This window comes from Pempheris klunzingeri, chromosome 16 (assembly GCF_042242105.1).
Source record: "Pempheris klunzingeri isolate RE-2024b chromosome 16, fPemKlu1.hap1, whole genome shotgun sequence".
NCBI lineage: Eukaryota > Metazoa > Chordata > Actinopteri > Acropomatiformes > Pempheridae > Pempheris > Pempheris klunzingeri.
In genome coordinates, this window is record NC_092027.1 from 942738 (window position 1) to 955207 (window position 12470).

Here is a 12470-nt window from a genome sequence, read left to right on the forward strand (position 1 = left end):
TCTGATTCTGATTCTGATTCTGATTTAGCATTCTCGGCTAACCGGATGTGAGTCTGAGGTGACTTCCGCTTTCCGCTTTTTGCTGATCACCAAAATATTTCTTTAGTTCCTGTAATGATTAATCCACCAGTGTGTGCAGCTCTTTAATCAAAATGATGTATTGAAATGATGTAAAAGGAATCTGGAGTAGAGGAACTGATGAACTGGACAAGTCAAAGTCCAGACTTGAATCCTGTCGAACAGATCTGGGATTTATTGGATTAAAAAATAGATCACACACACATTTAATCCAAAGCAAGTCTGAGGGAACAGCTGGGAACTATTTGGAGCTCAATAACAAAAGAGACGGTGGAAAAGAGGAATCAGGGATTTCTGGTTCAAACATGTGAATAAGGACTATTTAGTTGTTCCAGTTTGTTATTTGCCTAATAAATAAAAATACAATGTTTAATTTGAAACAAGTTTTTGACAGATTTCTAAAATCACAGAAATATTTACATCCTGTTCGACTTTTCACAGTCTAAGTTTGTCAGTTTTACCTTTAGTTTAACGATGCAGCTGCTATAACTGAGGAGAGAACTGGAGAAAGATTATAACATTTTACTGATTAAGTTCAGCCTACATAGACAATGACTGTAAAGGCAGCGTCTTTATAAATGATACGATTCCTAAATTCAAGAAATGAAACTTACAGACCAAAAGTTCTCACAGCTCCAAATGACGGCACGGAAGAAAATCATGAAACTCTCTCAGAAGCTTTTATTTACTGGTTTATTTATATTTATAATGTGGGAATGTGTGTGTTTCTGTATTCTCTCCTTTGTCGGCTGTAAAGAGCACTTTAACTGCTTGTTAATAATTTACAATAATAACTGTTATTATTGTTATAAGTGAGTTTAGTTATTTGATACTAAACGTGAAAATGTTATTGATTTATTTTATATCTTACAATTTGTTACAGAAACTCAAGTGTACTCTGTTTTTAATTAATTTAATTTAATTTAATTTAATTAATCCAAGAACGTTCAATCAGTGGAGTCTAACTAACTTACTTACTAATCGTGTCTAAAATGTATTTTAGTCATTTAGCGTGTTTTATGTTCCAGCAAACAAATGTGTTTTATGAATCATAAAAGTATTTGTGGAGTTTGTAATTCAAAAATCAATATTTCTTTTCTTTTCATGTTACTTTCACGTGTCTCCACAGTTGAGCTCTTCAGCAAAAGCAGTATGTAAATCTCTCTCTATGCTGATGATATACTGCTATTTATTTCAGAGGCAGTAAATATTTGTCAGACTCTTGTAGTTTTTGTTGAAAGAATAATGAATGTTAGGTGGATACACACACACACACACACACACACACACACACACACACACACACACAGATAACTGAATTCTTATTCATTAACATGTTCTTGCAGTGGGTTTATGTTTACAGACAAATTACTTAAGCAGATAAATTTCCACAGTCATAAAGACTTTCATATCAGTTAGGATTGACTACTATTTACTACAGACTACTATTACCATCAAAAAAATTATAATGTGGAGTTTGTCTGGCTTTATAATTTCCTTTAAGATACATTATATATTATTATACATCATGTGGTGTTACACATTATTTGTATAATCAAAGAAAATCTTTTGTCGGCTCAGTTTTCCTCTGAATATAATATGATCACTAACATTAATGAATATTCTTTAAGACACTTTGATGATAATAAACATGGAAACACCTGATCTGATGAACACGTCTTTATTATGTGGAAACACTGAAATAATATTGAAACATTGCAACAAGCTGGTAAATACTGTTACTGAAACACGTCCACTAAAAGAGAGAGAGACAGTGTTACAGAGAGCAGACTGAGAGCAGCAGCAGAGTAAAACCAGTAGCACAGTCCCAGTGGGTCAGCTCAGGACCCGGGACACTGGTCTCTCCTCAGTGTCTCTGAGACTGGAGACTGGGAGCCCTGGGTGGCCTCACAGGTCACAGAGCCCACCTTGCTCCACTGGTCAGCAGGGAGCCTCAGGGTGCTGCTCCAGCTGTAGCGGCCGTCCTTCTCCAGCACCCCGGGGCTCCTGCTCTGCTCCCAGCTGCTGCCGACGCTGCTGCCGTCCACCTTCCAGGCCAGACTCCAGCCTGAGGGGAAGCCCTTGTTGGCCAGACACATCAGCGTGGCCTTCCCCTGCTGCAGCTCCATACTGGAGGGGGGCAGCACCGTCAGGGTGGGACGGACATCACCTAGGAGACACCAGTCAGATTAGAGGACGGCACAGCTGTCAATCAAACACCAGCACCTTGGACACCTTCACTGTGTGAGAGCTGGTTTTCTGCTTTCAGGAGCTTCTGTCAGTTTTTCTGCTCCACCAGTCACTCACTCACTGTTTCACTTCCCTTCAACAAACCTTTCATGCACATCAGCACAGAAAGAGTCCTGACATGACCTGAAATATATCAAAGTACACTGGAAATACAAGATTCACATCTATATTAATCAACAGAAAACTCTTTGTTCTTCTATATTTCATACTAATGAACACAAAAACACATAAACGCAGTTTGAATTAAATCCTAGATGACTGAAAATTAGTTCAGAGCACTGGTACATTTAAGCAAACGCATTTACCGTCAAAACTAATAAAATGTCAAAAGTGAACCAGATCCACTTTTAATGAACATTATCAGCTAAAAATATCTGACAACCATATTAAAAATCTCCACACAGCAGGTTTGAACACCGAACAGCCTCAGAAACCTGTTGAAATGATTTCAAACAATCATCTGTTCAGAGATTTTGAAGCATTTTTAACATTTTCATCTTCATTCTCACTATTTAAAACAAATTTAATTCAAACTCGAAGCAGTTTAAAATTAAGGATTAATCACATAGAACATTTTAAGAAACTGCATTGAGTTCAACCTCAAGGTTAAGAGGAGAAACTGACAATGAAATTGAGTCTTCAGAGTGATTTCGATCAGTCTAATGTAATTTTAAATCTACTACAAATGTTCGGACACAGAAATGAAATCCTTCTCTGATGATACGATATTTAATATTTGTGTAGAAACTTACTTCCAACATCCAGTCTGGTTCCTCCACCAAAAGTCCACCACAGTGACACAGACTGACTGAGTGGTCGTACAAAAACCTCTGACTGCAGAGAGACACGGCTCTCTGACTCTGTCTGACTAAACTTCAACTACAAGTCCTCAAGTTTCAGCTTTAACCTGAAACCCATGACTTCTCTGCTCCAATCAATTATAGTAACTACATTCACAATTGAATTTCAAATATTAAACTGCACTTTGGGGCTTTTACACAAAACTGCAGAAATGAGAAATTAAGATGTAAAATCACACATTTCAATTTGTAGAGAAAGATTCATGTAGAAAAGGAAATATTGATCACTGATTGAATAGAATACATGAAAATAGGACTTACTTCCAACATCCAGTCTGGTTCCTCCACCGAACGTGTACCACAGTGATACAAACTGACTGAGTGGTCGTACAAAAACCTCTGACTGCAGAGAGACACGGCTCTCTGACTGTGAACAACAGACTCAACATGAACACTTCCTGTTTTTCAAAATAAATGTATTTTATATGCAATCTAACAAAAAATACAACCTTTTTTTTAATGTTTTTACAGAAATATTTTTAAATTTATATGAAACTAAAATGTATTTCTTCAGCACTAAATTAAATTAGAACAAGTTCATTACAAAAATGCTTCACAGTCATCATATCAGATCCATATAAAAATAATCACTGACACACTCCTAATCAATATTCTGGTAAATTGATCGATCCATTGAGAAACAGCATCATCAGAATAACCCAAGTCCCTGCTGGAGTCGGAGCATTTCCATAGAGAGCCACTTTGCATCAGCAGCACCATGCTCCACTGCTCTGGGAGAGTTTATAGTCCTGAGAGTTGAACACTGGATGACTGACAGCCGTCCTTCACAACAACAGAAGCCACAGAAATCCTCCTCATCACAAACATGACTCTGACCTCCGTCCTCATCTGGACTCTCCTCTGCTGCTGCTTCACAGGTAAAGTCCAGAGCATCAGACTCCTCTCCTCCACCAACATCCGTCCCTCTGAAATGAAGCCGACTAAACCGTGACGCTGCTTTATGTTTCTGTCTCTGTGTCCTCAGAGTCCAGAGGTCAGGTCACAGTGACTCAGCCTGGAGCAGTGAGCTCTGCTGTGGGAGGCTCCGTCACCATCAGCTGTAGGATCAGTCAGGATGTGGAATATGTTGTTAGTGTCTACCTTTTATCCTGGTACCAACAGAAACATGGAGAAGCTCCTAAACCCCTCATTTACTGGGCTGATCAGCTAGAAACTGGAATTCCAGATCGTTTTTCAGGCAGTGGATCAGGGACCAGCTTCACTCTGACCATCAGAGGAGTTCAGGCTGAAGATGCAGCAGTTTACTACTGTCAGAGTGATCACACCATCAACAGTCAGGATGTGTTCACACAGTGAAAAAGCATCGTACAAAAACCTCCTCAGTCAGTCAGACTGAACAGAAACTGAACTGCCTGCTGCAGCTGGAGGCTGATACAGTTCACTGAGAACACACACACACACACACACACACACACACACACACACACACACACACACACACACACACAGTGTTAAATATATACATATATTTCAAAGATGTAATAGCTCCCAAGTCCAAGCCCACAACGCATCTCAAAAATAACATCAAATAACAAAAGGTGATGGAACATGTAACCACGCTTTATTTAAAAAAAACAAACTTCATTTTAGCTGAGAAGCAAAAAAGAAGTGTGATATTTTGGGTAACATCATTAGCAAAGTCTTGTCCTCAGTACTTCAAAACTGCTGCTGCTGCTGCAAAAAAGACACATCAAGCATCTTTGCAGTGTTATTTCATTCTGCCTGTCTCACAGACACTTGTGTACTTTTAAATGATGGCTGTAAGTGAATCTTCTCTCACAAACACTACAACTGAATGGTTTCTCCCCCGTGTGGATGACAAAGTGTCGTCTCAGAGATTCCTTTCGTGTAAATCCTTGACCACAAATTAAACAACTAAACGGTTTCTCTCCTGTGTGAACTTGCAGGTGTTGTTTCAGATATCCCTTTTTTATAAATGTTTTACTACAAACTGAACAACTAAATGGTCTCTCCCCAGTATGGATTCTCATGTGGTAAACCAAACTACTGCGGACACTGAAACGCGCTTCACAAACTGTGCAGCTAAATTTTTTTCCTTCTGAGTGAAGTCTAATGTGCCTCTTTAAAGTCAACTTCAAACTGTATCCTTTCCCACAAATTGAGCAACGAAATGGTTTCTCTCCTCTTTGAATTCCACTGTGTTTCTGCAGACGTCCCTTGTGGTCAGAGCTTGGAGCACATTCAGAGGAGCTGACTGGTGTTTTTCCAGTGTTACAGTCTTCATCACTCAGAGGATCTTCATTGTTCTGTAGAGAGTTTAAACCTGACTGAGGTTCTCTGGTCTCCTCCCAGTCACAAGTGTCATCAGTGTCACACTCAGAGGACTGTGTAGTCTTCTCATGATGATCTGGATCAAAGTTCCCAGCTGGTTCTGATCCCCCACAGTCCTCTCTGTTCTCTTCAGTTTGGCTCTGATGAAGCTGTGAGGACTGAGGCTTCTCTTCATCATCGTCTTCACTCTTCACAGCCACAGGACAGAATGTGATCTTGGTGATATCGGCCTCCTCCAGCCCTCCAAGCTGCTCTCCCCCCTGACTGCTCCAGACTTCCTCCTCTTCCTCCTTAATGTGAGGAGGCTCTGGTGGCTCCTCCTGGTCCAGACTGGGGCTCCTCTGCTGCTGCTCAGGGGGAACCTCTTCTTTACTCACCACCAGCTGCTGGACGTCTGTGGAAAAACCAGGAAGTACATAAACAGTTTAGAGAACCGTAATCTCCTGTTAACATTTAAAAGTTCTCTGTTCTACATTAACATAGCATCATGCTGCCCTCAAGTTACGACAAGGGAAGTCATATACACAATATGTTTAGCATTCAAGTGGTCATGAGAACAACATGACACCAAAAGACTCCCTGGTGTCGGCCTCTAGAACCCACTTTAGCTAGCTAGCAGGTGGTTAATGTAGCATTAATGCAGGAAATGTGAGGCCACTGGAAATTCTCCTTCTCTTCTTTATACAAAATGACAATAGAGCAACTCACCATCCATCACATATTATCCTGAATTATCAAAATAATAATTCTGAAAATGTCAACAACTGAAAAACGTCCACGTCTGAAGTCTTGAATAGCACAAGTTCAAATGGACTCTTGGCAGGAACGCGGCAAACACAAGGCACCATTAAGTTTAAAAAGACACAGTCTGGCCCTTTCTACCTCTCTCTCCTTTACGCTCCTTTACAACTTGCCTTGCAGGGTTGAGCCCTCAGCATGTTCAAATGTTTTAAATAATGTTATTAAAAGTAATAATAGTAGTTAAAGCATTGTTCCGTATTGGTCCATATCCTACCTGCATACAGGTTTTTGTATCTTCAACCTGCAACACCAACAGTGGTGTCAGGTGGAAGGTGGCAGTGATCCACCTTTATATGACCACAGAACACCTGATCTAACCTCCACTACAGTCCATCAGAGGAGCTTTACAAGAAATTAGATGTCTGTCAAACTGAACATTAAGTCAAGGTGATAACTACAAATAATAATAATAACAAATCTGGAACATGACATCAAACTCATGCTTAAATAAATACTTATATAATTTTTAAAATTTAGATATCTCTCTAGAAACAAATCTAAAATGTCTGTAAAATGAGCTTGTTAGCATCATTAGCTATAGGCTATTAGCTTAACCAGCTATTAGCTTAACAAGCTGTTATCTTAACCAGCTGTTAGCTCAAAAAAAACAAACTGGAGAAATGTCACTTTTCATGTTACAAACTTGTGCTTGTTGAACAAGTGGCGTAATAAATGATTTACTGGCTTTTACACATTGGTTTGGTTAGCTTCCTCTGGTTAGTTTCCTCTGGTTAGCTTCCTCTGGTTAGCTTCCTCTGGTTAGTGTCCTCTGGTTAGTTCCCCCTGGTTAGCTTCCTCTGGTTAGTGTCCTCTGGTTAGTTTCCCCTGGTTAGCTTCCTCTGGTTAGTTTCCCCTGGTTAGCTTCCTCTGGTTAGCTTCCTCTGGTTAGTTTCCCCTGGTTAGCGTCCTCTGGTTAGCTTCCCCTGGTTAGCTTCCTCTGGTTAGTTTCCTCTGGTTAGTTTCCCCTGGTTAGCTTCCCCTGGTTAGTTTCCTCTGGTTAGCTTCCCCTGGTTAGCTTCCTCTGGTTAGCTTCCCCTGGTTAGTTTCCTCTGGTTAGCTTCCCCTGGTTAGCTTCCCCTGGTTAGCTTCCTCTGGTTTGTTTCACGTGCGCGGTAGCTCGTGAAACAATTGTATCAAACCACTGTGCCGAAGCGTGGTTTGGTGACGTGCTAGTGACGTCATACGAATCACCTGACTGGTTCGGTTTTTCAGGTGAATCGCTTGGAGGTCTGGAGAGTGTTCAGGGATCACCTGTCTCTGGTTAATGCTGTCAGAGTTAGTAGTGCTGTATCAGACTGAGTATTTTGAGGAGAATCAGCGTCAATAGATCAATAGATAGTTAGATAGTTAGATAGTTAGATAGGTAGATAGGTAGATAGGTAGATAGTTAGATAGTTAGATAGGTAGATAGGTAGATAGGTAGATAGTTAGATAGGTAGATAGTTAGATAGGTAGATAGGTAGATAGTTAGATAGTTAGATAGGTAGATAGGTAGATAGTTAGATAGTTAGATAGGTAGATAGTTAGATAGTTAGATAGGTAGATAGGTAGATAGTTAGATAGTTAGATAGGTAGATAGGTAGATAGTTAGCTACACAGAGAGAGGAATAGATAGATGAATTAGTTACATAGTTAGATAGATAGATAGTTCTAAATAACGGTAGATATAGATCTATAGATATCTATATAGACAGATAGATAGATAGACAGATAGATAGATAGATCTATAGACAGACAGATAGATAGATAGATAGATAGATAGATAGATAGATAGATAGATAGACAGATAGACAGATGATATTAAGAAACCGCTTGAGTCCAAAAACGGCAGGTAAACTCTTCTTTCTTAATAAAAGCTCATAAACAGTGACACTAACAGTCTCTGTCCTGTTCTTCACACACCCCCACTTTACTAAAACTAGTTAAACATTTGAAATGAGATCACATTTGCCAGCTGGCCTGCTGAACATCCACTGTCTTTTAAGCTGTGGGCTGTTTAGGCTGATCGGCCATCACTACCGGGATCCCGGTCCCCCTTCGGACCCTCGTACCACATCCCTACTCACTCCCAGCTGATTAAAGCAGTCAAGGCGGGAAAGCCGATGCCGGACACACCTGCTCTGAGGATCCGGACTTCAGGCCTGAAAACACCGCTGCCTCCTCCTTCTCCTCCTCCTACTCTGCTCTGGTTCTTTCAAACAGCCCACATATCTCCTCAGCAGCAGCACTCAGTCTCTGGCCGACAGAAGCTCTCAGCATCTGGACTTTGGACATTTTTACACCAACCTTTCCTCCAGACACCCCCAGTAGAAACAGGCTGGACTCTCCGACAGGCGCCGCGTTGCTAGGTTACGGTCGTTTCCAACTTCCGGGTTGAATTAGCTCCATTAGCTTCGTTAGCTTCATTAGCTTCATTAGCTTCGTGCGGCAGCTGGAGATGATTAATACGGAAAGACACCTGGAAATAAGGAGAATATCACAGAGTCTATCGAGAATCCTTGAAGAAGTCTGGACTCTATCAAACACTGACTCTGAGCCGGATACAGCTGGCAGGCTAGGCTAACTTCATTTAGTCTTTCTTTTTTTGTTGTTATATATTATTATTATTATTACTTTTGTGTTTGAAGTTTATTCTTATTCTTTTGGGGCTGTGTGGAACAAAAAGCAGTTTCCCCCTGAGGATTATTAAAGTGATTCTGATTCTGATTTAGCATTCTCGGCTAACCGGATGTGAGTCTGAGGTGACTTCCGCTTTCCGCTTTTTGCTGATCACCAAAATATTTCTTTAGTTCCTGTAATGGTTAATCCACCAGTGTGTGCAGCTCTTTGATCAAAATGATGTATTGAAATGATGTAAAAGGAATCTGGAGTAGAGGAACTGATGGACTGGACAAGTCAAAGTCCAGACTTGAATCCTATCGAACAGATCTGGGATTTATTGGATTAAAAATAGATCACACACACATTTAATCCAAAGCAAGTCTGAGGGAACAGCTGGGAACTATTTGGAGCTCAATAACAAAAGAGACGGTGGAAAAGAGGAATCAGGGATTTCTGGTTCAAACATGTGAATAAGGACTATTTAGTTGTTCCAGTTTGTTATTTGCCTAATAAATAAAAATACAATGTTTAATTTGAAACAAGTTTTTGACAGATTTCTAAAATATTTGTGTTTTCTTTTTTTTTTATGACAGCTGGTCTGAGACATTTGTTAAGCTCTGTTTATACATCACTCATGGATTCAGTAAAAAGCATTAGCTATTATCCCCTGCCTGTGAGGTGTTTTGGGGTTGGTCTGTATAAGATAAGTAAGATCCACTGAGAGGGGGGAGGGTAGTAGAGGAGTCGATGGGGAGAGGTGTGGATGGTAGCAGGGGTGTTGGAGAGGGAGGGGGGGGGCCTAGACAAACTGTCTGCGCTCACATGGATGGGGGTTGTGTTGAACCTATTGAAAAATAGGTTGAGCTCAGTTCCTCCTGTTCCTCGTAAGGCTACGTGAGGGTTATAAACGCCACGCAGCGTTCAAATAAAAGATCTGAGCAGTACATAACTTAAAGAACTGGTGACAAGGGACAGTTTAACATCAGATCAGTGGTGTGATATCAGTGACTATTTTTAGTTAATAGAGAGTGCTGCTCTTTGGATACACCTAGAATAATATATATCACAGTTTACCATTGAGGCACTTCAGAGTAACTTTATTGTTTCTCTATTTTATTCCAAAGGTCTAATATTACAGTCTGCAAAGTCTACAGCAGAAAATGTTTTACAATCATAGAAAAAAATCACTTTGATAATGATGAACATTAAAATGATGAACACTTCTGCCTCATCTGGAAACACTAAAATAACATTGAAACACTGCGACAAGCTGGTAAATCACTCACGCTGTTTCACTTCCAGTTCACAACACTCATATTTTAACAAAATAAAACACTCTTACATCTATAAAAGACCTCATCACATAAACACACGGCGCAGTTTCCTGCTTTGAAAAACTTAAATCATTCACATACTTCGCTCTCTGGTATGTTGGATGTTTTTCTTGTTCTTATTCTTATTGTTCTAGTTCATTTTCTAACTTTTTACTGATTTATTCTTTTTACTTTTACTCTGATTCTGATAACAGATGAGGAAGAATTTGGTTTTTCTTTTCCAAAATAGTGGCACCGTAACAGTAAAAGCCGAAATGCTACAGTATGTAAATTGCTGCATTATTAATGCACAAAAAGTAAAAAAATATTAAAATGATCATGCAGCCTCATCTTGAATAAAAAAGTATGAACACTGAGGCACAGCATATCTTTGGGGAGCACATCACAGGTTTTAGGTGCTCAGAGCTTCAGTGCTGCTGAACAAGCATCTGTAGCTTCACTTGTTTCTGCTGCTCTCACTGTCACACTCGTGTGTTTTGAAATTTTGTAACTGAGTGAATTTTTTATCACAAATGCTGCGACTGAATCGTTTCTCCTCTGTGTGGACAAGCAAGTGTTTTCTCAGACTTCTCTTTATAGCAAATCCTTTACCACAAACCGAACACTTAAAAGGTTTCTCCCCGGTGTGGACAGTCAGGTGTAATCCCAGATTGTCCTTTCGTGCAAATCCTTTGCCACAAACTGAACAACTGAATGGTTTCTCCCCCGTGTGGACGGCCATGTGTCGTCTTTGAGCGGCCTGTTGTGCAAATCTTTTACCACAAATTCTACAACTACAAGGTTTCTTCCCAGCATGGACTCTCATGTGTCTAACTAAATAGTTTTTAACACCAAAACTTGCTTGACAAACTGAGCAGCTGAAACGTTTTCCTTCTGAGTGTAATCTCATATGACTTGTTAACGAAGCCTCATAGCAGTATCTTTTACCACAGATTGAGCAACTAAGTGGTTTCACCCCTGTGTGGATTATTTTGCCTTTCTGCAGACGTCCCTTGTGGTCAGAGCTTGGAACATCTTCAGAGGAGCTGACCGGTGTTTTTCCAGTGTTACAGTCTTCATCACTCAGAGGATCTTCTTTGTTCTGCAGAGAGTTTAAACCTGACTGAGGTTCTCTGGTCTCCTCCCAGTCGCTACTGTCATCAGTCTCACACTCAGAGGAGTCTGAAGTCTTCTCATGATGATCTGGATTAAAGTTCCCAGCTGGTTCATCGTCTTCACTCTTCACAGCCACAGGAGAGAATGTGATCTTGGTGATATCGGCCTCCTCCAGCCCTCCAAGCTGCTCTCCCCCCTGACTGCTCCAGAGTTCCTCTTCCTCTTCAGTGTGAGGAGGCTCTGGTGGCTCCTCCTGGTCCAGACTGGGGCTCCTCTGCTGCTGCTCAGGGGGAACCTCTTCTTTACTCACCACCAGCTGCTGGACGTCTGTGGACAGGAAACAAACACACACATGGTTCAGAACAGTCTAGTTTCCTGTCAACAGTTAAACCACTGACAGCACTACTTTCTGAAAACCTTCCGTACAAAGAGGACAGTCACTGGGATGGTGGACTTCTTCTCTGTCACAGGGTGCAGACATGTGATGACCTTCCTCCGGGTTCCTCCTGCCCTCCTCGGACCTCAGGCCGTCCAGCTGTCTCCGCTGCCGGTCTATCTGCTCCCGGTACCGGCTCACCGTTTTCACGAACTCTCCCAGGATGTCGTCCACCGCCGCCGCCAGCCGCTCGGTAACGAACATCCTCAGGGTCTCCGTCTCTGACGGCGGGCCGCTCTGAGGGTCCACGCCGCCGAAACCCTCCACCGCTCCGGGAGGGGACGGAGAGGAGGGCGGGGGGAACATGTGCCGGTCTGCGGACATGTTGCTTTGACTTTCCGCCTCTGGCTGCTGATATGAAGCGTTTGGTCCTGAAAAACAGCCCAAACTCGGAGTTAATATCGTTGGAGGAGAAGAAGACACCGACAGAGGAGCGACGGACCGGGCAGAGCTCCGACACTGAAAGAGTCCGGGGGGAAACGAGGTGTGGTGCTGAATGGTTCCGGGAGAACAACATGGATCATTAAATCATCGCCAACGCGGAAGTCAGTGGTTAATTTTACTTCCGGTCTAGCTCTCTGTTTCCTGTTTGGAGAAAGTGCGCAGAAAATGGGCGAATTGTGCGCAGTCTTCGGATCCCTGCTGCGCCATTAAAGCCCCCCCGCCCCCCCCCTGGTGCTGCCGCAGGAAATACGGAGAATA

At 41.6% G+C, this 12470-nt stretch overlaps 1 protein-coding gene and 1 gene segment (V, D, J or C); both read right to left on the bottom strand.

Annotated features, from left to right (window-relative positions):
* Positions 1 to 1743: 1743 nt before the first annotated feature.
* On the bottom strand, positions 1744 to 3458 carry LOC139215753 (Ig kappa-b4 chain C region-like). The segment is given in 3 exon segments: positions 1744 to 2248; positions 3081 to 3207; positions 3450 to 3458. Coding segments are annotated over 3 exon segments (465 nt in total).
* A 1478-nt stretch (positions 3459 to 4936) lies between these two features.
* LOC139215755 (zinc finger protein interacting with ribonucleoprotein K-like) lies at positions 4937 to 12235 on the bottom strand. Its single transcript, XM_070846797.1, has 3 exons — positions 11822 to 12235; positions 11213 to 11659; positions 4937 to 5895 (listed from the first exon to the last, which is right to left on the bottom strand). Exons 1-3 carry the CDS (start codon positions 12090 to 12092, stop codon positions 4937 to 4939), a joined length of 1677 nt encoding a protein of 558 aa, XP_070702898.1. The 5' UTR covers positions 12093 to 12235.
* Positions 12236 to 12470: the final 235 nt, after the last annotated feature.

What these genes read in the sequence shown, in the direction of transcription:
- LOC139215755 (XM_070846797.1), bottom strand. Translation starts at nt 12,092, where the DNA reads ATGTCCGCAGACCGGCACATGTTCCCCCCGCCCTCCTCTCCGTCCCCT. An exon ending in CAGGAGGAACCCGGAGGAAG is followed by an intron (nt 11,660 to 11,821) that starts GTCATCACATGT and finishes TCCTGTCCACAG; the next exon opens with ACGTCCAGCAGCTGGTGGTG. An exon ending in CAAGGGACGTCTGCAGAAAG is followed by an intron (nt 5,896 to 11,212) that starts GCAAAATAATCC and finishes GTTTTTCCACAG; the next exon opens with ACGTCCAGCAGCTGGTGGTG.